The following is a 24,546-nucleotide window of genomic DNA, read 5'->3' as shown; positions in this document are numbered from 1 at the left end:
ATTATTTGGGGCCTATCTCCTCCGGAGTCTTAATATTTGAATCCAAATGTCCGGATATCCTCTCTAACTTCCAGTCTTCGACAACTTCCGAGTTGACCACTGACATTACCGTAATTTCCTATGGGATGCCATGGTGACGTCCCAGCATGAGGACAATTCGGACCGTCTGCCAATGTCATGAACTCGGAGAACGTGAACGACCGGTAATAGTGTCACATTCACATTCAGAGGAACTATGGGAGGCTGACTTGAATTTTCAAGTCGAATTTCGCGGCTGTCAGTCACAGTATGATAATACCGATAAACGTCGTTGCCCTATCCTGTGGCAAGTCGGCTAAAGCTATTCGCGCATCATCATTCGTGCGTGCCAATATTATTGAATCTATTCCCTCATCCCGAGGGTGTGAACATTAATCAGTCCGTGGCGCCATTTTGGTATGGTCTGCGTGTCTTCATTGAATCTAAGCGGATCCAGACAATTAGTTGTCAATTTCTTCATTTTACGAACAGAGCCATCGAATGACATGATCTATACCGTGCCGGCTGACAATGACAAGTGACGGGAGAAGTATGCTTTGCCTTGAGCGTGGGCTCGGAAATGCCCTATCTGCGAGGTATAAAAGTCATCGTCCCCTCATTGACCTCTAGTTCAACAACTAGCACTCCAGTCTCAAAGAGCAAAACTTCCTACTTCGCATACCTCATCTCTCACTATGTCTCTCATCGTGAACATCAACATCATCTCCAACAATGCGCCCGATGACAACACGACTATAAGTGAGCTCGGGGACGGGACACGAGGTATCGACGGTGGCGCACCTCGTGCTTATGCTCAATGGATCAGCATGCAAATCAAGAATTTACTAGGGAATGCCAGTATCAAGATCCAGAATGCTGACGCGAAATGGTAATGCATAGCCTTCAAATTTTTTTAAATTTAAATTTGGAAATATACGCTGACTGTTAAATCCTCCAGGGGGAAATTCTACAAGGATGGCAACAAGGGCGACGAGCTTTCTTCCGGCACGATAAATGGCATCGTAATCGCGCCCAACTTTACGTCCACCGTTGCTGCCTGCGGCCGTTCGAGCGCCTCGTCCGGCACTGAAGGCACGATCGATCTTTACGACGGTACAGTGAGGATTTGCACGCTGTACTGGAACTGTCCGTGGGGAAAGAAATCCAACAAGTTTGAGAAGCGGAATGTAAACTCGAACTACCTGGTCACCATCGGCAGCTGGAACAGCGACTCGGGTGCGATCGGAAACGTCAATATCGATGTTGAGCGTTACTAAGGAACTCAATTTGGAGACGCATGCGTGAGTGGACTTATGTTCTACTTTTACCAACATGCTCACGTATCTTCTAGATGGCTCTACTGCCATTCCAATGTCTGTCGTCCGTGGTTATCTTTTCAATTCCCCTTCCCTGCTACCAATGTATCAATTCGCGCGATATTGAAATTTATGTGACGTGATCTTCGTGATCCCGTAATTCGTTTAATGTGCGATGCATAGCCAGTGGTAGCATTTCAATGATTCAAGCGTTCGTGTTAGGCTACATCACGGTGGTTGCGGTATCAACTTGAGTATGACATTTGCGTTAAGGCTAAGAACTCCTACTATCATTTGATCTGGTCATTGTATCTTCTCATGTGCGCACGCATACTCAGCGAAAGCATACTGATAAGTGTTACATTCTGCCCGGATCTGCCATACCAAACGCGATCACGTGGGCATTAGAGAATTGACGCGTCGTCACGGTAGGCTGTTCCCTGCCTGGAGTCCAACTCATTGCTCACGCTGAGACCGCTGCTGGTCCAAACATCATGTTCCAAACATACAGCACCCTCCATAACGCTCTGAAATCTGCTTCCATTCTCCCGCCAGGACTTCATTTTGACTCCGTAGACCTTTTTTCGAGTCCCCTCTGCTCAAGTGCGAAATTTTGATTGCGTATGATTCTTCGCTGGCTGGAGACGGGTGGTTTTTCGATCTCATCGATATCCAAAGCCATTGAATCTCAGCGGAGTCGTTGATATTTGGTCACACTAGGCGACTCTGCGAGTAACTATGCCATGTCATTGTCCGAACGAGTTGGGTTTGTCCACAATTCCTCCGCCTCGATGTCCGTACCGCTCCTTCTCGCGTCCACACAGTCTGCTTTTTCCTTCGTTTGAGCACCCAAAATCACAGGGCCGGCCTATCCAGTCAACAACGCTCACTTCCATGACTCTTGGATCCACTCTGTGCTCTCCTGCTTCTCTTTCATGTACCAGTCTACATCAAAGATATTCCTGTTCTCGACGTGGAGTTACATGCGTCTTCTCGTTCTCGCTCCCCAAATCTCAGCCATCTCTCCTCGGAGCTACGTAAGGCGTTGCTAGCGCATTTGATTTGTGCTCCAAATACACAGCAATCAAATTTTTATCGCGGGCCCCACACAGCGGCAGACTCTGTCCTGGCTGGGGCAGCATGCAATGCATGCGGACCAGAGGCATGTTCCACCTTCCGGTGGTGGGTATGGGCATTTGTGGCCTGGTAAGTATTGTGCCGTTTGTGATGTATCGACTCTGGTGGAGTGTGCTGATGTGTGCTGTGGAATGTAAATGGAGAAGAAGATACGACGAAGATGTATGTGCGATGAACTGTGTTTTATCCGTTCACGCGGAATATCAGTTGAAAACACATGGTCTTTGAGGGAGACCCTCATTATGTGGGTGTATCAAAATTACAATGCCTCGATCAGCCAGGAGTTCCATTGCTAGCCGACTGTTTAATATATAATAGATAGCTGGGGTACGTTGGATATGAGATACTGCGCTGGCTTCCGTTCTAGTTCTTCCGATATCTCACATTATGACAGGTACCGTCTGCTGCGCTACATCTACACTGTGCTGTATCAAGCCAGCGTCGATACCACATCGACTCTCCTGAACAAACTAAAGTGCCAGTACCCGTAGGACACTAATACCTTTGGATAGACCTCCAATTCCTGTTCGGGCCATCCATCCTTAGTTGCTCGTGATCACAACAAACGCCACGTCTGTCGCCATCTACTTGCCCGACGACATCTTTATGACTTCACAGCGCCGGCGCTTTCGCGGACGTTAACCTCACGTCCAGGCTCGTGTACCGGCGGCGCAGTCTCCTACTGCACGCGAACGACGATGACGACGACGACGTTCAATGTAACAACAGAACCTTGAGCTCGTCGAGCCCGGCCTGGACGGCACCAGGACGAAGGCGCTGTATATGTGCAGATGGCATATGCAAACAGCACAACAACTATCTTGAACACGTTTTGGTACCCGGTCAAGGTGAGCGTGGGTGGCATAGTGCCTTTGAACGCTATGTAGGAACCGTAAATGGTCAAGATGCTGTGGGCTTCGCGTGATCGTACGATGCGAGTTCGAGCGTTATGATTGTCTCGCTGTGTTTCCGCTTTATCTAGGGTTTTCGTCAGGCTAAGTCACTCAAGGGATAAGCCACGCAGGCTGTTGTATTTCTCATCGAAAACCGGCGCTAGAAAAATCCACAAATAACAAGATCAATCACAGTATCTTCGGCAACTTGAAGACGAGCGTCAGGAGCAAGTCATGACTGATCATGATATCATATGAGAATACGAATTTCCACTATTGCTCGCGGCCTATAGTGTTCCGCACTAAGTACTGAACCTTCGCCCATTCTATGCTAATGACTACTATATGAATCTATTACAAGGAGGCGACGGATCCAGAGTGGTCACGCAGGTGCGAGCACCCGCACTATCATCCCCAGAGCTCAGTCTAGACGATTTACAAACCTCAATATGTATCGCATACTACCATCTTCAGGACCCGGATGGTTTCGCAGACCATCTTATGTGGTCAGCTGGACATGCAAGTGAGAGAAATCTCAGTCATCAGGCTCAATTCATTGTTCCGACGCGGTTCCGGCCCCCATGGGAATCGATATATTATGACGCACTTCGTTCTGGCTTAGGCTCTCGGTAGTTGTGTCTTGAATATCTACACCCCGATGCCGTTACCAGAACAACTCCCTTCCTTCGACGAGCTCCCTAGTTTCCGCGACTTCACTGGTTGTGCTTGGGAAGTCTGGGGAAAAGATGACCAACTGGGTACCATTAACTTACTCACAGAGGATGTAGTCAGGGAGGCAGCGAAGGAGATTCGGTACGTTTGACCATGGTCGTCGCCGCCCCGCCGCTCACTATTCATTTTGCTGTCAGATTAGGTAAATCAGTGTGTTTGAATTGGTACGATTCTACTCTTGCATATATTCACGACGAGAGCTCAGCTTTGATCTCTACACAGGCCCGTCAACTTTCCGAACAAGGTAGAGAAAACAAACGAGTTGATGTTTCAAGACCGGATATTAATGATACTTGTCAGCCGTTGTTTGGTCGCCAGCCTCCACATGTGAAGATGTGGAGCAAGGAGCCGGCGATTAATGATGACGCATTGCACATTGTATGTTTGTTGGTCCAGGCATGCGGAGACTCCCCTGAATCCCGGTCCACAGAACACACAATCGGGCTCACAATGGGACGGGCTCAGACATTATGGCCTTCTCGAGCACGGAATTTTCTATAATAAGTCCGTAGCATGATCAGCGCACGATCTAGGCGCTAACTCGGAAATGAAATGATCAGCACTCCGACAGATTTCTTTCAAAGAGGCGACCTTGTCATTCCCGATTCAAGCGCTGTCGATCCTCAGCTTATCAAGTTCGGCATTCATAGTATGTTCATTCATCTCGCTAATCTAATCCTTCCTGATCCATTCGCACCAGACTGGGCGCAGCATGGCATTTGTGGGCGCGGTGTGCTTTTAGATCTTGTGCGCTATTACACCACATCAGGGGGGTCGCTGCCATACGACCCATGGACAACACACGCCATCCCACCCAAGGATCTGGAAGACTGCGCGAAGCAGCAGGGAGTGAGCTTCCGGCAGGGAGATATACTACTCCTCCGAGTAGGCTTCATGCAGAGGTTCAACACTGCCACTCAAGAAGAGAGGGACAGCTTGAACGGGAAGCCAGAGACCCTGTGCGCACCCTGGCACGAATAGCGCGACGCTGTCACTGATCTGACATGATCGCAGTGCGGGTATTGAACAGTCCGAGGATATGAAACGCTTCCTCTGGTACGCCTTGATAGTATTGACCGTGGAGGCTGAGACTTAAGAATGATAGTACAGGAACAACCACTTCGCCGCCATAGCTTCTGATCAACCAGCAATAGAGGTGAGCGCGGGAGATCAGTCCTTACCTGAGTACAATTGTGCTCAACGCAAGTTCCTTGCAGCGCTGGCCTGCCCCGGGCCGCCGCACGCTTCACCAGGTGAGTGGTATTTTCCGTGATTTCATCGTGGTGATCTCATTGTCTTCGATGCATCTGCAGACAATCATCTGGTAAGCGACAGGTCAACTGAATGCAGGGAAATACATCGTGCTTACACTCAGATAGTCTGTGGGGTATGCCCATTGGTATGTGTGGATGCTATCGCTCATCGTATAAATAGCTGACAGCAAGCGTATTTGTAGGTGAATTCTTCGACTTAGAAGCGTTGGCCAATGTCTGTTCCGAGACCGGAAGATATACGTTCTTCTTCTCTTCCTGGCCTCTCAATGTGTAAGTTTGAGCACCTTGTTAAGCAGATACTTCACGTCACTTACTTTGGATATTAGGCTTGGAGGTGTTGCCAGTCCTCCAAATGCTGCTGTGAGTCAAAAGCTAAATGCTATAATACGATGAAACTGACCGTCGCGGCTAGGCCTACCTCTAAATGGAGGAAAGTTCGCAACAATCACATGTAAATGTATTTGGATGTCCAGCTGTAATTGTATTCGATGTATCTAAGTATGAAAAAGGAAACGTGAAATCGTAATTGCAACCAGAGTGGACCCCGACGCATTGCGCACAGACGTGCGGTAGTTCGTATGCGGTGCATTAACCTTACACTGTAAGGCCCACAATCGAGTATGGGTCATTTCTGCTACGCGCAGATGGCTGACAAGGAGTGAAAGACTCGCATGCATTAGCGATGACTGTCCGCTCTTGCCGATCCTCCAATGGTATCGCTCTCTAGGTCCATGCCACCATCAGAGGACTCGTAAGTAGACAATCGTCGCGGACGCGGGCCCCTAGTCCTCAGAGGCGGAATAGCATCCTCATCATCATCGCTCGCATGAGGTCCGTCATTATCGATACTACTCTCTGTCTCGTTCGCATGAGTCGGTGCGGAGTGCGCAGAAGACACTGCGCCGTAAGAAGTACTCCGAGGTCGTGTTCGCTCGAGTGGCTTGTCTGGAATCTGGAAGTGATACGCAGATGTGAAGCGCATCGAACTTCAAAAGAGCGCCCTACGTACCGGCAACCGCACGATATAAGCTAGAAAGGTAGATCCGGCTGCCATCAGAAAGACTACACGCAGGCTGATAGCATACGAGTCTCTTGCTGCGCGCTGCAGATCCGGAGGGAGTCTCGCTACAAGGGTCGCAGAGTGTCGAATGTTCGTAATCATCTAGTGATAGAAAGTGAGCGCAATCGAGGACAGTAAGTAAAGGTAAATAGACCTCTTCAGACCCAATGCCTGTGATACGTTTGCGGAGCTCTGAAGTCAGGACCGACTGAAAGACAGCGGCCGAGATGGCGACCCCGCCAACTTGACCTATACACAGTATCCTCAGTCAGCTCAGCTTATACGTAATGACGTAGAACATACCGATCCCACGAAATAGTTGTCCGAAGCCCGTCCCCACGGCCATTGACGACTCTGTATACAAATTAGCCATTAATGCGTTCAATGCAGAAATCCTCTGCACGAACCGGGAAGATGGGCGAGGAGAGCGACTGCGACACCATATAAATCAACGTACATGACAAATCAGTGCACCTTACTTACTCAACATTGTCTGTAGGACAACGGCGTTGCCAAATCCTAGCGGTATCTAAAGCAGGAGCAATCAGGCCAGACGCGAAGTAGGCGAATAGTTGTACGTACAATACTCAACCACAGTTGTGCCGGCGGCGAGTCTTCTCGCATCAAGCTAATCAAAATTGCAGCAACGAAAGGAAACAAGCCGAATATGAGATTCAAGCGTTTGTATCTTCCCGTTTGATGCATAATCCAACTGCCATTCGAATCCTATTAATTTACCTCGGATTACCGCCAAGTCAACTACATTCTTACCCGGCGAAGAGTGATCCAAGGGATATAGAAACACCATTGGGGATGAGATGCGCGCCTTTACGAACATGTCAACGGAATCCATGAGACAGCGAAAGTGAAAGGGCCCTACCAGCCTCGCTTGCACTGGTGAGTAGTACAGTCTGGAACCACGTAGGGAAGTTGTACATGACAGTAAAGTTGCAGGTGGCGACGAGGAAGTTACTCATTCCCACAAGCACCGGGATACGTTCTTTGAGTAACCTGGGGGCTAGGACGGGCTCTGGTGCGATGCACAGCTCGAAAACAACAAATGCCACAGCAAACACGATTGCCAGTATGACGGGAACAAATACTGCTGGTGAAGACCACTACAAAATATTACCAGTAAGCGTCTCCTGTGTACGGGATCTCAAATCATTCTACATACCGGCTGCTCTTCGCTAAAATGGTTACTGAGGAAGATGAGAATAGATAGCACCTATTTCAGAGGATGAGAATGGTCAAGCTGAGGATACTCCGTACAAACCGATCCTAGCAGTGTAAAGCTGCCACCATAATCTATGCGCTTCAGGACATCCCGTGCACTCTTGCCTTTACCCTGAACCACACCTAGCGGTCAGCATTCAAGTACACAAGGGAAATTGACATCACACACCGGGGTAACGTAGTGTAAATTGATGGAGGTCAATATGAAAGAGATGACGAAAAGAGGAAGCTGGATCAGGAACGCCCATCGCCACCCAAAACTGACAAATTGATTGTCAGATACGAGCCATTCAACGCAACTAACAAGCATTACCGATCACTGATGTACCCGCCCAGGGGACCTCCTAGACCCATCCCAAGCTGATGATGCCAGTGAGTCAGAAGTAGCGATTGAAATGTTCCAACTTACGCTGTTGAATACAGAAGAAATTCCTTGCGTAAGACCCCGTGACTAAATAAGACGGACAGTTAATGTGCACATATACTTCAATATAAAGGGGGCACGAACTCTCAGACTATACATGTCACTCGTGATAATCCTGAGTCGTGTCAGCCACATGGTACCCAAATCTTAAAACACTGAGCCCTCACGTTGCGGTCGTGAAGATCCCTCCGCCACCCAATCCACCTAGCTGGATATATTGATCAGGTTAGTCAAACGCTGCTAGTATATGCTACTTACAAATCTTGCTGCAATCAATGTTTCCATGTTCCCTGATAACCCACACGCGATGGTACCGAGGGCTGCAAAGAATACTGCGGTTTGATTGGCACCTCTGCGACCCATGACGTTGCAGAGACGCCCATACAAGGGAGTAAATGTACATGTCGCGAGCAAGTACCTGCATAAATCATTTGAATCTGGATAGTCCAGCGATGCAATGGCATACGTACGCTGTTCCGAGCCAGTGTGCTTGATGAGACTTGTTGAACTCGGAAGAAATGGAAGGGAGCACTGAGCAACATTAATTTACTTAGCGCTGCTGCTCGTGTGACACGACGTGTCTCCAAGGAACTCACGCGTAGCAACCAGAGTTGCTGTAGGCGGAATACAAATCATAGGGTATCAAAAAATGCGTCCAATAATAATTATGCCAAACGTACTATTCAAGGACTAATGCATTCATAACGAACATGTCAAAGAAACCCCTAAGCGCCGCTCCGTCAAAATGAAAAAATAGCACACACGGAAAGGAAAGTTGCTGCCCAAATCCCAGCCAAAATCCCGTAGCGAGTCGAGCGAGTAATCTCCAGAGGTCCTAATTTTGTGGGTTGTTTCGTCTCCGCCGGTGGTATCACAGCCCCTGCTGCTGCACCAGGCTGGGCGGCCAAAGATTGAATGAGCGGCTGGCGTTCAGAAGCGGTGCTATTCATGGCGGCAGACCACGAGGAGACAATGTTGAAGAGTAAAGGAAACTGGGGGAGTCGTACGGCTGCGATGGCTCCATGGACGGCACTACATATACACACTGTCAAGTCCACTGTGGCGCTGCCCACAGCGCGCCGACAATGCCGTCACTGCCGACGCGCCCGGCGTGCTCGGCTTTCCCGGCACCGATACCGCCGAACCGGTGCCGATACTGCGAACGGCAGCTGTGAATGCTGTTGGCTGCGGCGAAGTATGTAGCTGTTGCACGAATAGCAGGCATTCCCAAAGATCTATTGCAGTATTGAAATTATTGTAGTGGGAGAGTCATCTACCTGGCTCCCACTTACTAAGACCCGGGTAAGGCGATGGTCACTCGCCCGCCGACAGAAGCGAAGTTGAGTGTCTTCGACTTCGAATTGATTTTATCACGCTGAAATTAGACTGAATAGCCGCCAGTGGAACTTGAAAGTTGACGCCCTCTCCTTCATTTTGTCATTTTGTCATATCAATATCGATGTTTTCAGAGATATTTCCCCCGTGCATTCTGCAAAGTGAGTGAAGGAAATGCGAATTGCGAACCATAAACGTGGGAACCTATGTAGGCAGGTCAAATCAAATGAACGAAAATTAGACATTGCTAGAGGCCGTCTGCCACTCGAAGGCAATGCTACGAGGAGCTCAGCTGAACAAATGAACGACTTAAACGTCGTAGCAACAGATTCGTGCATACTGCGCCGCAATCACCTATGCATACGGTAGATTTGAACACATTCAACATGAAATATACATGGAAGTGATCAGAGCTCATTGTGCTTAGAGATATGACCTGTCAGTAATGCATCAGCTTTGGATGTGAGTAAAAGCGAAATCACGCACACTATACTAAATAATCAATAAGTCATGGATGCATCTGTCAGATACGATGAATATATTAGTCGTCATCTACTGCCTGACCCCGATACGGGGTACTTCACGATTTCGTAGCGTCAAAGTTGCGGCGGCAGCCCTAGTCCCACGAGGTGGCGTATACGGCGTTCGTTGTAGTTCTTCCACCATCCTAACCTTCTCCTCCCTCGCCCGCGTACCTTGCATAGGAACCGAGTCCGTATCCGATGAACCAGTAAGGCGAGGACCCGATCGCCTCCTTGAAGAAGCTTGAGAGCGTTCAACCAAGAGGCTGGCTGGTGTAAACGACACTCTCTGTGTCCCCGGAGGCTGAACAGCAGACTGTCGGCGCTCTGGTGTATTGACGGCGGAACGAATGAGTGCACCACTACGAACGCCCGAAGTCGCGCTAGTGTTGCTTATGACCGCAGGCAGCAGGATCGATCGTGAGCGTTCGTCATCGCTATCCATGTCTACTTCGAATGGATGGGGTTGTCGTGAGGTCTGGCCTGACATAGGATTTGAAGCCTTGCTCTGGCTGTTCGAGCCGTTGCTGATGGCAAGAAGCCCCTCGACGTCTTCAAGTTCATCTTCGTTGGTCTCTCCCACCATACCGGGGGCACCTTCTAAGCTTCCGTTGCCGCCCATGTAACTGGGCATCGCACTATCGCCAATAGAGTCTTGATGTACTTCTTCCACCATATTCTGCTGTCTAATCGCGCTAATAGACGTAGTCGCAGTATTTGGTCGAGGGGCGCGGGAAGTTGATGCACGAGTTCTTGCGCCCGTTACGGCGGATACAGTGGCCCGTGTCCGAGGTTTAGGGAATGAGTCAGACACAGGGGGAGGCTCTACAACCATAAATTTCTTTGTCCTAGTGGCTGTCTGGGGACTCGTTGTTGAAATGGCCGCTGTTTGAGCTTGCATATTGCCACGTCGTCGCGCACTACCGGAAGCAGGTCGCGCTGCCGTGCTATTTAATATGGTTTTCGAGCGTACTGACTGATTGGTCTCCGACACTGTTTGACGAGCGGCAAAGACCTTGTCAGAATCGGCAGGCGCCATCTGTGTGCCGACCAGTGTGGCTTGTGAACTCATCGGTACCCTGCGAGCCGCGTCAGAAAGCGAGTGAGGGGAGAATTCGAACATAGGAGACCTCAAGTGGCTCGGAGAAGGTTGTGTGCCAGATGGACCAGCATCTTCGGGTCCCGGGCGGCGGATACTTGAGGGAATACTCTGGCTATCAAACATCAAGGATCAAGACGATCTAGTACAGTATGGTCAACTGAGATCTTACCTTGCACGACTTACTTCGTAACTGGCAGGATTCTCGCTGAGGGTTTCGAATGGAATCCCAGTTGGCTCTTCATCATCATCGTCACTCGAAAGAAGACTATTATCCCACCTCTGCGTGGACTGTGGAAATGATGTCGGCCTCCGAGCAAGGCGTCCATGCTCAATAGGAGACACGACTCGAGGCCCCATATCGCTACGTCTTACCCTCTTAGCAGGGTGAACGGGTAAGTACTCCTCTTCTTCTCGCTCGCCGTCTGACTCGCCACTGCTGTCAACCCGAGGCCTCTTACGTGTTTCGCCACCCTCACGCACTCTCTGAGACCCCTCTTCCTCTTCCTCCTCCTCGGCATCAGCCTCATCTTCATCCTCCACCAGTTCTTGACGGACAGTCCCTGACTTGACTAGCCTGCTACGTTCGTATAGACCCTTTCCGTCAGCGGGAGGAGGATTCTCCTCCACCAAGTGTTCGATGATAGGGTCGAAGAGCGCACGCCGTTTCCTATAGCGCTCCAACCACGACCAGTACGTGTGGCGTTTGGCCCACCGTCTATGCTCGAACTAGATGACTGTGAGATTACCCAGAAGATACAAAATCTATTTCAGTGAACGCACGTATTCCGCTGATCTTAGTAAACGCTTATAGATTTCAAGTCCTGAGCGTCCTCCTTCGTCTGGATTCGGAGCAACAGAAGCGATATATTCGCACAAATGGCGATCGTCTTCGGCAGTGAACTCAACGCGACTATAGCATTATTCCAGGATTGTTATTATCATCTTAGCTTATAAAGCAGCTTACCTGTTACCACCGTAGGATCGTCCCCCCATGCCTTTTCTGACAGGCTTGTGACGGTTCTCCACGTATCGCTTCCTAATGATGCAACGCTGGACAAAGCTAGGCTCTTCGACATAGACTGTGCGCGAGTCCCAGAACTTTCCTCTCAGGTCTTCTATTGCAGCGTATGGAGCAATGATGGTATCGGCATCCTCTTCATCAAGGGTTAAGTTTCCTCCGTGTGTCTTGAAATGTGAATCATGAAATGCAGCAAAGACAAGATCAAAACAACCTCCATACATATATCTTGTTAGATAAAATTTCCACTTGGTGCGGAGTAAGGCTGTAATGGCCACTCTTGCCATTGGTATATAAGTAGAAACGAACGGGCCTGTTATGAATTGTGAAAATAGCATGTTCTTCGTCCTCCTATTCCAGATTGGCATAGAGCCGGATGACGTCTAGACATGATTGAATGATATCTGAAGGCTCTTACCTGCACACTCTGGAACCCAGACCTGTTAGCAAACGCGTCGCCGTGATCTTCCTCTACCTCTTCCTGCTCATTTGCCATGTTTCTCCCGTTTATTTCGCGCAATTTCAAGCTAGGCTGTTCGGTGTGGTCCAAAAATACGTATAAAAGTGATTTTGACTTGATCAATGACAACCTTGAAAAACCAGACAGTGTTTCAGAAATAAGCCCTGCACAGGCAAGTGGGGCAGCGTATTGAACCACTTCAACACGCGCCCATGTGATCGAGCAATGGAGACGATCTAGAATTGGCTCAGCTCTCGGTTCGGCTCATGACGTCGCGACTCGTGCGGGTGCACGGCACCCACGCGTTGATCCCTGATGTGGCTTGTTCGTGAACTTGTTGTTCGACATCGCGACACACCGCCGCCTGGACTATACCACCCACTCGCCGTCAGCCGCAATGAGCAGGCGACAATCGCGTGTTTCAATTGATTCCCGTCAACATGATACCCTCCTGGAGTTCGAAAACTGTGTGTTTGCTGACCACCTGTACGTCGCATGCCATGCTAACTACTAACCTAAATTCGGCGAATAGTTAAGAAGAAATTCTTACTAGCCAACAAGCATATCACCAAGTGAGCTGGATAATGCGGCTTACCGACGATCCTTGTCTCATTAACGACTTTCGAATCCGCAGACTCAATTCAACTCTCAGTGTCCGGATTGAGGAGCTTAACGCTCAGATTTCCACGCTATACGTGGAGAACCTTCGCCTCCGAGCGTCAGAGATCGCACTGGCATCGCAGCTAAAGCGCGAACGCGAAAGGTCAAGCAAGATCATAGCGGAGGCAGAGGCCGCTGTGAGTGACGTCGTATATTAGTCCCACTTACCGGTCACCAACATTCCCCTACTAGACACACAGCCTCATTAAACATTTGGGGCATATACGCAAATCATTCCATGTGCCGTTTACACGTTCATCTAGTCCTGAAGAGCCAGCACCCCGCCCGCGCGCGAAACGCCCCGTATCAGACCCTAACGCGTCTCCACCATCTAATCGACTGGCTCGACCTCCCACTGTTCCAGAAATATACGAAGATGACGAGACGAATATGTCTTCACCTGAAGACCCAGACGATGACGTCCAAGAAGAGAAAGATCCCACGCCGGTCCGACGTCGGAAAACCAAGCCACGCACTTCAGATTCACGCCTCCCAATCCTCACTCGGGTCGTCCCTTCTCCTGTCGAAATATCCCAAGTAGTTCTCGAGGAACAAGTGGGTAAGACAGGAAAACGCCAGCCTACCAGAAGGCAGAGCGGACTTCTTGCAAGCATGTCGATTACGACCGTAACGACAAGCGGTATTGATACTGGGACGGTCTCCCCTCGGCCTCCAAGTCCCGCCTTTGGATCTCCATTGCGAAGAGACGCTATTCTTGCCGAAGAAGAGGATGTGCCTGCAGTAGTCAATGGGGAGGACGAAGAAGAGGAGGTTGAGGTTTTATTACAGGCCGTGAGCAAACGTATCAAGAAGGAGAAGAAGAAGGAGAAGGAAAAAGACAAGGAGAGGCACAGAGAATTCAACACCATTACCGAGCGACCAAGAGAACGAGAGCGTAAACGATCGCGGGATGCAGAGGAGCCTGGCCGTGAGATGGAAGGCAGTAAGTCCAAACTCAAGGACGTTACAAATTCTCGGGTTAGTCAACCACTTTTGTTCAACATAGATCAAGCTAGGAATGGTAAGTTAGATGCACTTGATGCTACTGTTCAGTGTATGAGACTGATGGTATAGTAGATTCTGAAAGGCAATACATACCAGACGACACTTCTCCCATTGCCAGTGGTTCTGGTCACACTTCATCGGATGTAGTGCGCAGCAGCTTGCTGACACCTGCCGCCAAGCCAGCTTCCGACTCGTCGCACCTGCTAACACCGCGGACATCTAGCCCCATTCCACCCGCACCTGATCCCGAGCCAACAGGAGGGCGCGAGAGGAGGGTCCGGAAGAGTATCAACTATGCAGAACCCAAGTTGAATACGTGAGATATATTATCATTTGTTGCTGCCGTGTTGTAGCCATTGACATGAATTTCATCATCAAGGAAAATGCGCAAACCAGACCCACCTGGCGCTTCAAAGCGGTCGTCAACCTCCTCCAGCGACGGCCGCGAATCGCGAGGATCGCCTGACCAGATCGATCCACAATACCCACCATCTGAAATCCCCCCCACTGTGGGCATAAAGCGCAAGAAATCCAGAGCTTATGTACTCCCTGAAGATGGTGAAGAAAGCGAAGGTACGCAGGCCGATGCCGAATATGGAGGAGTAAGAGGCGGGAGTGATTGGGTCAACATGGAAGGAAGAAGACGTTCCGTTCAGGGTAGCTCAACGCTCAAATTTAAACGTCTGGAGGGTGACGATTCAAGACGACATAGTATGGCCGTCTAGGCTGGGCTCCTGCTTCTACGAACTTATGGATGTACGATCGTCACGACATGGACTTTGTCTGTCATACCCGGGAGACGCTATGCGCTGGATCAAGATGTCCTCTCCACCAATATTTTATAGCTGGTCGATTACCGTCATCATGCACAATAAAGGGTGCTGCGAAGTAGTTTACTGTATAGTACACATAGTCATGTCTCAACCTCATCCCAATCTGCTATCGTCGCAAACATAGTCCCGGTTTTGTAGTGTATATCACGCGCGAGGGCCGGTAGCTTATCTGCTTGGTCCAGATGCTTTTCGCTGGTCTCGTCTGAGTTATATCTTTCGTGTCATCTCGGTCTGGAACAAGACTGAGAAGTCATCATGCAAACGAGACATGTTTAACAGGTTTGCTGACATGCTTCATGCCGTCGCCAGCTTCATCAACTGATCTGTGTGCTTTCGATGTAATCGCAATTTTGGCTTGTTTCCGTGAATTAGCCTTCTCTTTCTTCGCTCGGGCTGCGGCAGCAATCGCAACTGCTTTTGCTTCTTTCTACGATGATGTCAGATACGCCGCTTTGTACGATAGCGTCAAAATCCGCTCACCAGCTTGGTATTTGGTTGGCGGCTTTTAGCGGCTTTGTTTTTAGACTTTTCTGCGACAATCTGTCGAATCTCGACATATTGTCACGCTCGGAGAAGGGATGGACTCACATGAGCCAACTGCTGGTGGCGCTCCACTTTCTTGTGGGAGACACTTTCTTGAGTCTCGGAAATAGATTCCGCCAGCTTAAGAGCAGCGTCCTGAGCTCGAATTAGTAAAGAAATAAGTCAACGACAATATCAGTGTGCGCATGTACACTTACACTGGTCAAAAATTGCTTGGGTTTCTTCGTATCCTGCCCTTCAGCGCGTTTTCTCTGTGCGCGACCCATTCTGTATTTGTACGAAAAGAGTGGATACACCCTTGAGCCTCACACCAAAGGTCATAGCTTGACAGAGCTTAGACGCTGGACTGGCATTCGGGCGCTAACCTCATTTCGTCGCTTGACGCGGTGCACATGATCGCGTAAAGTGATTTGAATCTCAGCCGAACCTCAACCTACGACCGCTCCTGCCTCGTCCCACTTCAGCCAATGCTTGCTCTGGCTGTTCCATACATCGGTGTGGCATTCCCTGAAAGTAGATGTTGAATCTTGTTGAAAGTTCTTGTTTGCTCTCTTGGAAAGTTTGCTTGAAGCCTTAGTTCAACTACTCTGCCATGCCCGATCCGGTCTCGCTGCCGTCTACTTCCTCTGATTCTACATGGACTGGCGCCAAACAGAACTTCGCGCAGTATGTACATCAACTATCGGCGAATCTCGCCTTGCTCCCTGCGGAATTGTGCCCGCCGTCGCCCACATCGTCAGTACCATTCGGCTCGAGAACTCGACGGATAAACCAAGCAATCACGGACGCTGTCGGTGAGGCTTATGGTGACCCAACGAGTCCTAAGTGGGGGCATGTTTCGGCGTTGGTCAAGCTGGGATGCACCAGCAGGGGTTACGTGGGTGTTTCCAGCAGTGTGCGGATGGGTGATACACGGAAATTGAACGCTCAAGATGTCGACTGGGTCTTGCCAGAGACCGCAGAAGAGTGGGTTACTTACGAAAGAAGGTGGTGTCGCAAATTCAGGCATAATCCTGATGCTGTGAACGTATCATCTAAATATTGGAGTGGGAGCACCAAGACCGAACGACAGGAACAGGGGAAGTCCAGAGCATTACAGCCAAGTGATAGCAAAGCCATCTTCATTCGAGAAAAGGTGGCTTCTTGGCAAGCTAATGTCGTCTTAACGGGCGAGGAACCCTCTATTTTGCAGTTCACAGATGGGCGCTGCAACGAAAAGGAGAAAGTGAGGGACAATGGTGCAGCTCAGTCACAAGGTTCACTTGGGTTCGCTATTATCAAGCGCACAAGCTCCAGCAACAGTAAATCTGTCGAGAACTCGCAAAAGGCCTTGAACGCAGTTCCGTCGGCTGATGGTCTCATGACTTCAAGGCAAGAGGGGATCGCTATTCAGTTGGATCCGTTGGATTCTGGCGATCATCCAAAGATCACAGACCTGTCAGAGATGGTCAGTGACCTTTAATTGAAATTAAACACGAGCATTAATGACACTGTATCTTTCAGTCCTTTCTGCCACCATCTTTTCCGTCTCAGCTGCAGACGTCGACGCCGCGGCGGTATGACAAAGCGAAACCTGCGCCGATTGTGCCTCATGAACATCCGTCATCTCCCCTGTCATCGCCTCCACCGACGCAAGCATTACGGTATGAACCCGTTGAACTTTCCTCTGGTGATTTGGCACACTCCCCCTCGATGAGACCGAGGAAACACCCACGAGTAACGACGCCAACCCCCATGGACATCTCGGACCGCCACGCATATATAACACCCTCGAGCAAGAGACCTCGTATCTATGATCCAAGCTCCGGTGCTCCACTACCCCCTTCTACTCCTCCCCAGGCAACTTCTTCCGGCGCCGACATACTGGTTTCGTCGCCACGATCCCAGTCCGCCATCCCTGGGCTAGGCAACTTTAGAGGCCTACCCGTCCCAACGACGCCTGAGAGGCAGGCACTGCCGACGTTGACTGATTTGTTGGCATCCTCGCGGAGGTCCAAGCCTCGTCCGAGGCCACCCTCGCGCAATGCAATGTCCTCCAGCCAAGCATCCCAGAGGATCCATGGGCCTCGAAATGATGTCGTACACGACGAGTTGCCTGTCCATGCGGAGGTCAGAGAGCCGTCACCGGCTAGGACCTTTTTCTCTTCCCCCGCCTCCGGGTCATCAGGATCTTCCACACGGCCGAAGCCTCGGTCGCCAATATCCCCTCTCTTTTCTCAGAATCCAGCCGCGTTTGCCCCACGGTTTACATCATCGCAGCATCCGCGGTTGGGCCCTTTCATTGGAGGTCAAGACTATGGCAGCTCTCAGGATGCTGGCGGTCCTCTCAGGCGCGAGAGCAGCGGAATTTTTGGATTGGGTTACAATTCACAATTTGATGTGGAAGGTCAGGTGGATCGAGTGAATGAGCTACTGCATCGGGATGTTGATTATGATGGGTGGCTGCACGACGTGAAGGAGATCGACGAGGACAACATACCTTTAGCTCAAAGTCAGCCTGAAATGCAGCTGACGTTCTGATGATACCTGTACTGAGTACTGTTTTCTTTCATAGAGTCAGAGGTGTTTGCATACGAGTGTAGTATCTTATTTCATAAATTCTATGTTTGTTTTCTTCCAGATCCAAAACCTGCCGAGATTGGACTTCACACATCTGATCTTTGTGGTTGCTGATGTCCCACGGTTCGCTGAACAGCATGTATAGCAAGAGGATGATGGCAGTATGCCACATCTTGATCCAGTACCAAAGCTCATTTGAAGCAATTGTTGAAAAGCGTGGGATTGAATCATGGCTTCCAACTCGGACATACAATGCCATGGAGACAACGATGATATTTCAACTTAGCTGTGTGGAAGAGTGTTCAGAGAAAAGAAAGGAAGCTAACAATACACAATAATGATAATGCTACACCTAGCGCGAGAGTGACGAGAGACGGGAACAGAAAAACAGGACAGCGAAACGACAAGTTAGCAGCGGTATAGTATGGCGCAACTGATGAGACAGAATCCAGTATGAGAGAGCACGTAAAATCCGTTCAGGTGCGGGGGTATTTAAAGTCGTCTTCGCCGCCGGCGAGAAGCCGTGCTAGGATTTCTTCGGAGGGCATAAGCATCCCGTCCGCGTCCCGGCCAAACGATGCGTAAGAGGAATCAAGGCCGTATCGAAACGTAGAGAACGACAGGCTCGTCTCGAGCCTGGTAGGAAAGCGCAGAGGAGGTTCATAAATATCTGTACATTAGAGGGGTCAGACACGATCAAGTATCAACAAGGCGAACCGCACTGACGATCGTATCCTCGACTCTTGATGACATCCCAGTCCACGGTCTCAAAGAATCGATGAGTCATTAGGGTCTGGGGTGTGGGACGGAGCTTGGGATCTTCCTTGAGCATCTGTCAAAGCCGATCGTGAGCACTTGCTCCACAAAACGGCCACTGGAGAATCATACCTGGCGCACCAAATCGCGGGCATCGACGTCCTGGATCAGATCATCAAGATCGTCCTTCCTTTCGGCCATTGATCGGACTTGTTCCCCAGCAGTGCGAGCGCGATGATATGGCTGTTTCAAGCCAGCGAGAAGCTCCAAGAACACAAGCCCCAGACTGTATACATCTGCAGTACAATTGTAGCCGTGGATGTGGGTATTGGCGTCGAGCATCTCGGGTGCAAAATAACCAGGCGTGCCAACGGTGCCAAAAGTCTTGCATCGAATTAGTTTGCGGTTCGCCTTGGCAGTGTACGCAAGACCGAAGTCACAGAGTACAATGCCTCCATCTTTAGCGATCAGGATATTTTCCGGCTTGATATCGCGATGTATCGTGTGATTCTCGTGAAGCTCGCTGAGCGCGAACAGCTATTAAATACGAATAAGCATGACACGCGAGATGGAGGTAAATGAGCACACGAACCATCTCAGCACAATATAAAAAGGCATCAATGGGATCAATCGCGCCCCTTTTGAGACATTGACGAAGGGTATCTGGGTAATGCTCCTGCACAAACCCCGATAAATCATAAAATATTGTAGTCAACATGGATGCAGACGTACCATCACGAAGTATACGTTGTCTTTATCTTCCCATGACTCGAGGAGGTAAGCCAGGTAAGAGCTGCAGCTCGAGGTAGCCTTCTCCATGACGTGCATTTCATTCAAGAGTAAGTCCCGGCCTTTCTTGTACCGATATTGTTTTAACTTGTGCGTGGACTTGATAGCAACCACATCGCCGTGTTGTGTCTCAGCCAAGAAAACGCGGCCGCAGCCGCCATCACCCAGAACACCAAGCAACGCGTAGTCCGTATCGCCGTTCTTAAGTATGGCGATGCTGTCATGTGGCGTGATGCGCTCTTCGCAGTCATCATCGTCGTCAGTGAGCTCATGGACCTCAACAGCAGCATGATCGTTTGTGGTAGCAACAAATTCGACGACCTCGGCCGAGGGTATGGGTTGAGATACCGATAAAGAAACGACACCACGACTGAGGATCTTCTCTTGGTAGTCACCCTCATCCGAGGCGACTGCAGTAGAGCTAGCGCGAGAGGAATGCTCGTCGCTGTTTGAATCTCGGTAGCTGTGCGGCACCTGTGCTTCAGGCGAAGCAAGAGTAAGCAACTCCCGTGAGGCGCGTTGCCCTAAAGGAAGCACAAGGTTAATGTCAGAGCCGGAGTCGTGTTCAGATTGGATAGTATCAGCTCCTCCAGGGTGAACCAGAGGACACGCGTTGGGCCGGTGATTGAGTAGGCGATCATCAGAAGACACGGCGAGTGTGGCACCGACGCCGACGGGCTCGGCAGGGGAGATAACTACGCGAGGGGTTGCCAATGAGATGAGGATGTTAGAGAGGCGAGGTTTTGCTAGTGATGAGGCACCAAGACCCAAAGAGCAGGCGACGCCGACACCAGAAATTTGAGGAACGGTAGTAGAAGTAGATGGGGAGAAGACGGTAGCGATGGGAAGAAAAGCACGGGGAGCAAGTTTACGCATGAGGAAGGGACAGTACAGCGCCAACATATCGAGGAGACTTCGCTCGAATATGGAGAAGAGTCCCATGAAGTTCATCGTGATGGAAGGACGTTCGTGAAAGGGTAGGGGAGAAGATGGAAATTGGTTGCTTTTTTAAAAGCCACAAGCTGCTTATGTACTGTAGGTCCAATTGCCATAACGCTTTGTGACACGGCCACAGCAAGCCACACTTTTTGTGGCCACAGCCCAGAGGAGAATGACCGTGTGGCTGATACATCGCAACAAAGGACAAGACTCGCCTGAACCCGTTCTCGTGACATTCGTGCATCGTGGGCTTAATGCACCTTCATGAATCCTCTGACGCCACTCATCCAGGCGGTCTTACTGCACATCGTGGTACAAACGAACCTGTCGTTCATTCAAGTTCATGGGTGGCCTTGATCCACAGGCTCTTAAACAGATTATGTAGGAAATACGACGCGAGCTGCGAGCCACTGAGATCGGGAGACAAAAACTGTCAAGTTTCAAGATAAAGCAACTTGTGCGCAGAGTAGTCAGTGTAGGGTTTAGCCCGCTCGTCGACGTCGTGTCGCAAGAGCTTAGAGTTGAGCGTGATATATTGCACAGATAAGCCTCGAACAAGACTTACTTAGATACAGTGCATATACTTACTGCCATATAAAGCATGTCTGCTCGACTCATCGGGAACGCGACCACGTGATGACCCATGCTCCTCTCGGACTCTCACTGTTCAGTGTTCAGACTGTGGCACCACGACGGCGGCAGTTGATCAGAAAAAACGAGTTGCACGACGCGTTTTAAACTTATATGCCTCCAGGATCGTGAGTTCGACTTCTCATCAAGAACATGCCCAACCTGATTCTCGTAGTCGCAAAGAATTCACAGAGGACGATGATAAATATATCGTGCAATATTTAGGGAGGTACGCACATAATGGGTCTGACAGAAGTGGCAACATCATTTGGAAAACATTAGAGGAAAATGTATGTTGTGCACTCTGATCTACCTCATCTAGCTAAACACGTCGTCCCGCTATATGTAGGCGGATGGTAAATGGGCATGGTCAGATAGGCATACATGGCAGTCGTGGAGAAATCGTTATGCGAAAGACCGGGATAATTTTGATCGACGTATCACGAAGTGGCAATCCAAAAACCCCAACAAGGTCTCTAGCTTGCCTCGACCCCCTACACCCACACCTCCAACGCCCGGTAGTCGACCCCGCGTCTCCTTCTCCCAGGAAGACGATGATCTCCTCATCAAATTCCTAGCGGAATACACCCCTAGTCCCGTTGGTCGGCTGGGAAACAAGCTATATGAAGAACTTGTGAAAAAGGTTACTTCGTTGTGTATATGGCTTTCAGAATTTTCTCACAGATTTCCAGACGGGAAACCAATGGCAGTGGACTAGACGCCACCCTGCTATGGGCTGGCGAGAGCGATACAAGAAGCGTCGCACAGAATTCGATCAATACATAGTCGAGCTTCAGAAGGGAAATGCCCCTCGTGGTATGTTCAAGCGAGAGCAGCAGCCTGCTTCAGGAGAGGGCACTTCGCGTGTACTAATACTCGCAGCGAGAGAGGAGGAAGAGGAAAGGGAAGAGGAAAAGGAAGAGGAAAAGGAAGAGGAAAAGGAAGAGGACCAAGATGTAGAGTTGGCGGAAAGTTCACGGGCGAATGGAAAGCAGCGAAAACGGAGGCGCAATCATGATGGAGATGGAGATGGAGATGGAATGCGTGTTAGGAAGAAGAGGCGAATTGTAGAGAGTGAGGACGAAAGTGCTCCCCAGGAGAACAATCTGACACCGATTGCGGAATCAAGGGAGGAGCATGCTGATGATGCCCTACCAGAACGCCCTTCAGAGACTCGTCAGACGGAATCCGCACGAGCCGAGCAGGTCGTGGAGGATTTGAGAGTCGATGAGGAGGAGCTAGATGAGGACTCTGGGCTTCCCCCTTCTGATGATTATTCCGGAGAGATTTTTGAGAGATCAGAAGAAGACGATGAGGCGACAGACGAAGAGGAGGAGGGGAAGGGAGAAGGGGAAGAAGAGCTGGAAGTATCTTCGGTTCTTGGGCTTCATGGGGCAGAAGTGGACAGAGATGGGGTGCTTCCGACGCCGGATATAATCCCGTATGCACTTTCAATTCATATTCCCCTTCCCATTCTCCGTTCTAACAATTGATGCTTTCCTACAAGCCAAACTTATGCTGCCAACCTCACTCCCAGGCCTCCACCCACTTCTATCAATACCTATCGTCCCCGGCAACGTGAAGAGGACATTTTTGCATCCGTGCCTTCCACGCCGGATCCGGATCCTAGTCGGAATTCCACTCCTGTGCAGCACAGGCGGAAGCGAGAGCCACCACGCTTGGACGAGGGAGCGTTTAACACCGCATTTACAGATTCGAAGGGGAGGCGGCGTTCAGATGTCTCAAGTCGTCAAGCACGAACAAGTGGAGTGAAAGACGATACTGAAGGAGGTTTGGTGGATGATCGTGATGGCCGCGGCATCTCAGGAGATGAAGAGGAGGATAGCGAGTTACCTGCATGGCCGCCGAGTCGACACAAGGGCAAAGGCAAGGCGACGGAGGTCAAGTCTATACCCAACGGCACCTCAAGGGAACCCGCCGCGATCAAACATGAACAGCAGGAGTCAGCTCCCAAGGACGCGCTGCGTACTCCGCTTCCACCGGTTGTGGGTGTTAACGAGGTGCCCGTCACCGTGCGCCAGCACCATCCTTTCAGCCAACCGTCGCAGGGAAATGGCCTCGTGATACCTAATCATTTTATGCCCAGGCCTCGCAATGCCATCCCCTTCAAGAGCGTAGTCGCGCTACAGGAAACTCCATCTAAGCAACCTAACGATCGTGTCCAGCCGTTTAAGGGACTTATCGACGCGAATGTGTCTCGTGTGCGTTTCGGCAACGGTGCGTCAGATCCCAAAGGGAAGGGAAGGGAACGAGAGCCGTTGGTCCTGCCTTCGCAGCCCCGTCATCAGTTTGCGGGACAAGAAGCTGGAAGGAATGGCGCAGAGGACGCCCATCGGGAAGGGGCTAATATGAACTTAGCCCAAGCACCACAGTCGACACCACAGCGCTTAACGGCACATCTGAATGCAAGATCAGTGGATGATTCTTGGATTGGAACCTCTCGACAGCACAGGCAATCAGACAGCTTTGTGATCCGTCACCGTCCTCGCGCCTCTTCCTTCGAAACAGATCTGCAGCTCAGCGAGGCAGATGCGTCCGTCGTAGTCAAGATCGGGATCGAGTCCGCTATCCAAGCAATGTCCGAGAACCACGGGTTCACCCCCGCTGTAGTGCGCAGGGTCTGGAGCAAGGCGGGCTCGCTGAAAGATGCAGACGTCGCGCTTGGTAAAATGCGCTCAGCAGCAGAGGCAGCGGCTCTGCAACACCTAGAAGCCGCAGATGGAGAAGAGACGGGTCCTTCGAGCGACCAAGCCTCGCGTAGAAGCTCGGCGCGCTCGTCGCATAATCCCCGGTCATCTATATTGAGATTCATCCCGGCCCGTCAGGATGAGCCAGAAGACCTTGTGTTACCGGAGTACTCCCCGCCCAAGCATTCGCGGGCCAGGCAGTACGCAAAGACTATGAGCGCGGCCGCGAGCACAGAGCCGCTATCACACTCGGGAGAGGCTCACGAAGCAGAGGGTGTGGCGGCACCAGGACAAGCTGCTGAAGATAATCAAGTCGATCCCTTTGCCCAGGACCAAACCGAGAATGAGACTGGAGCAGTAGAGGGCCACTGGTTCGACAATGAACGAGAGGCTTCTCAGATCCTCACCGATGCAGTACGTGAGGGAACGGTGAAGGACCTCGAAGAGAAGATAGGTGTCAACCCGGTCAAAATTATGCTAGGGAAGAAGCTGGGGAGATTTGTCGCAGGCAACAGCGCGTAACCTGTCCTGATGTATCATTATTATTATCTGTTCTGACTTACTCCTGGTGTTCATCTCGATGCCCACCATACTATTA

The 24,546-nt window shown here is 50.4% G+C and overlaps 9 protein-coding genes across 9 annotated transcripts; 5 read left to right on the top strand and 4 right to left on the bottom strand.

The window, feature by feature from the left end:
• Nucleotides 1-713: 713 nt before the first annotated feature.
• On the top strand, nucleotides 714-1,295 carry FIBRA_06728 (uncharacterized protein; the record flags this gene model as incomplete). The annotated part of the gene is made up of 2 exons (XM_012328440.1): nucleotides 714-907; nucleotides 977-1,295. The coding sequence occupies 2 exons, from the start codon at nucleotides 714-716 to the stop codon at nucleotides 1,293-1,295; spliced, it is 513 nt and encodes a 170-aa protein (XP_012183830.1).
• A 2,727-nt stretch (nucleotides 1,296-4,022) lies between these two features.
• On the top strand, nucleotides 4,023-5,794 carry FIBRA_06727 (uncharacterized protein; the record flags this gene model as incomplete). Its single annotated transcript, XM_012328439.1, has 15 exons — nucleotides 4,023-4,177; nucleotides 4,234-4,260; nucleotides 4,319-4,340; nucleotides 4,397-4,474; nucleotides 4,527-4,600; nucleotides 4,657-4,745; nucleotides 4,797-5,055; nucleotides 5,111-5,152; nucleotides 5,207-5,252; nucleotides 5,314-5,349; nucleotides 5,410-5,420; nucleotides 5,476-5,495; nucleotides 5,553-5,640; nucleotides 5,697-5,730; nucleotides 5,783-5,794. The coding sequence occupies 15 exons, from the start codon at nucleotides 4,023-4,025 to the stop codon at nucleotides 5,792-5,794; spliced, it is 993 nt and encodes a 330-aa protein (XP_012183829.1).
• Nucleotides 5,795-6,046: 252 nt separating this feature from the next.
• On the bottom strand, nucleotides 6,047-9,040 carry FIBRA_06726 (uncharacterized protein; the record flags this gene model as incomplete). The annotated part of the gene is made up of 21 exons (XM_012328438.1): nucleotides 6,047-6,322; nucleotides 6,380-6,532; nucleotides 6,585-6,679; nucleotides 6,734-6,784; nucleotides 6,838-6,861; nucleotides 6,914-6,959; nucleotides 7,013-7,142; nucleotides 7,202-7,256; nucleotides 7,311-7,548; nucleotides 7,608-7,658; nucleotides 7,707-7,778; nucleotides 7,836-7,926; nucleotides 7,980-8,026; nucleotides 8,076-8,117; nucleotides 8,175-8,205; nucleotides 8,258-8,298; nucleotides 8,349-8,508; nucleotides 8,561-8,621; nucleotides 8,687-8,704; nucleotides 8,771-8,780; nucleotides 8,855-9,040. The coding sequence occupies 21 exons, from the start codon at nucleotides 9,038-9,040 to the stop codon at nucleotides 6,047-6,049; spliced, it is 1,878 nt and encodes a 625-aa protein (XP_012183828.1).
• A 937-nt stretch (nucleotides 9,041-9,977) lies between these two features.
• FIBRA_06725 (uncharacterized protein) lies at nucleotides 9,978-12,562 on the bottom strand (the record flags this gene model as incomplete). The annotated part of the gene is made up of 6 exons (XM_012328437.1): nucleotides 9,978-11,160; nucleotides 11,218-11,774; nucleotides 11,829-11,958; nucleotides 12,013-12,233; nucleotides 12,289-12,417; nucleotides 12,485-12,562. The coding sequence occupies 6 exons, from the start codon at nucleotides 12,560-12,562 to the stop codon at nucleotides 9,978-9,980; spliced, it is 2,298 nt and encodes a 765-aa protein (XP_012183827.1).
• A 361-nt stretch (nucleotides 12,563-12,923) lies between these two features.
• On the top strand, nucleotides 12,924-14,916 carry FIBRA_06724 (uncharacterized protein; the record flags this gene model as incomplete). Its single annotated transcript, XM_012328436.1, has 6 exons — nucleotides 12,924-12,993; nucleotides 13,059-13,098; nucleotides 13,161-13,323; nucleotides 13,379-14,207; nucleotides 14,264-14,507; nucleotides 14,571-14,916. 6 exons carry the CDS (start codon nucleotides 12,924-12,926, stop codon nucleotides 14,914-14,916), a joined length of 1,692 nt encoding a protein of 563 aa, XP_012183826.1.
• Nucleotides 14,917-15,277: 361 nt separating this feature from the next.
• On the bottom strand, nucleotides 15,278-15,833 carry FIBRA_06723 (uncharacterized protein; the record flags this gene model as incomplete). Its single annotated transcript, XM_012328435.1, has 4 exons — nucleotides 15,278-15,451; nucleotides 15,505-15,564; nucleotides 15,613-15,702; nucleotides 15,765-15,833. 4 exons carry the CDS (start codon nucleotides 15,831-15,833, stop codon nucleotides 15,278-15,280), a joined length of 393 nt encoding a protein of 130 aa, XP_012183825.1.
• Nucleotides 15,834-16,159: 326 nt separating this feature from the next.
• On the top strand, nucleotides 16,160-18,087 carry FIBRA_06722 (uncharacterized protein; the record flags this gene model as incomplete). The annotated part of the gene is made up of 2 exons (XM_012328434.1): nucleotides 16,160-17,014; nucleotides 17,071-18,087. The coding sequence occupies 2 exons, from the start codon at nucleotides 16,160-16,162 to the stop codon at nucleotides 18,085-18,087; spliced, it is 1,872 nt and encodes a 623-aa protein (XP_012183824.1).
• A 515-nt stretch (nucleotides 18,088-18,602) lies between these two features.
• FIBRA_06721 (uncharacterized protein) lies at nucleotides 18,603-20,622 on the bottom strand (the record flags this gene model as incomplete). The annotated part of the gene is made up of 5 exons (XM_012328433.1): nucleotides 18,603-18,796; nucleotides 18,853-18,958; nucleotides 19,015-19,419; nucleotides 19,475-19,558; nucleotides 19,615-20,622. The coding sequence occupies 5 exons, from the start codon at nucleotides 20,620-20,622 to the stop codon at nucleotides 18,603-18,605; spliced, it is 1,797 nt and encodes a 598-aa protein (XP_012183823.1).
• A 732-nt stretch (nucleotides 20,623-21,354) lies between these two features.
• On the top strand, nucleotides 21,355-24,470 carry FIBRA_06720 (uncharacterized protein; the record flags this gene model as incomplete). The annotated part of the gene is made up of 5 exons (XM_012328432.1): nucleotides 21,355-21,368; nucleotides 21,416-21,530; nucleotides 21,590-21,883; nucleotides 21,933-22,681; nucleotides 22,748-24,470. The coding sequence occupies 5 exons, from the start codon at nucleotides 21,355-21,357 to the stop codon at nucleotides 24,468-24,470; spliced, it is 2,895 nt and encodes a 964-aa protein (XP_012183822.1).
• Between the last annotated feature and the right edge of the window lie 76 nt (nucleotides 24,471-24,546).

Source organism: Fibroporia radiculosa (assembly GCF_000313525.1).
Source record: "Fibroporia radiculosa TFFH 294 genomic supercontigs, scaffold8592, whole genome shotgun sequence".
Classification (NCBI taxonomy): Eukaryota; Fungi; Basidiomycota; class Agaricomycetes; order Polyporales; family Fibroporiaceae; genus Fibroporia; species Fibroporia radiculosa.
The sequence above is the reverse complement of the archived record's forward strand: the minus strand, read 5'-3'. Positions and strand labels throughout refer to the sequence as shown.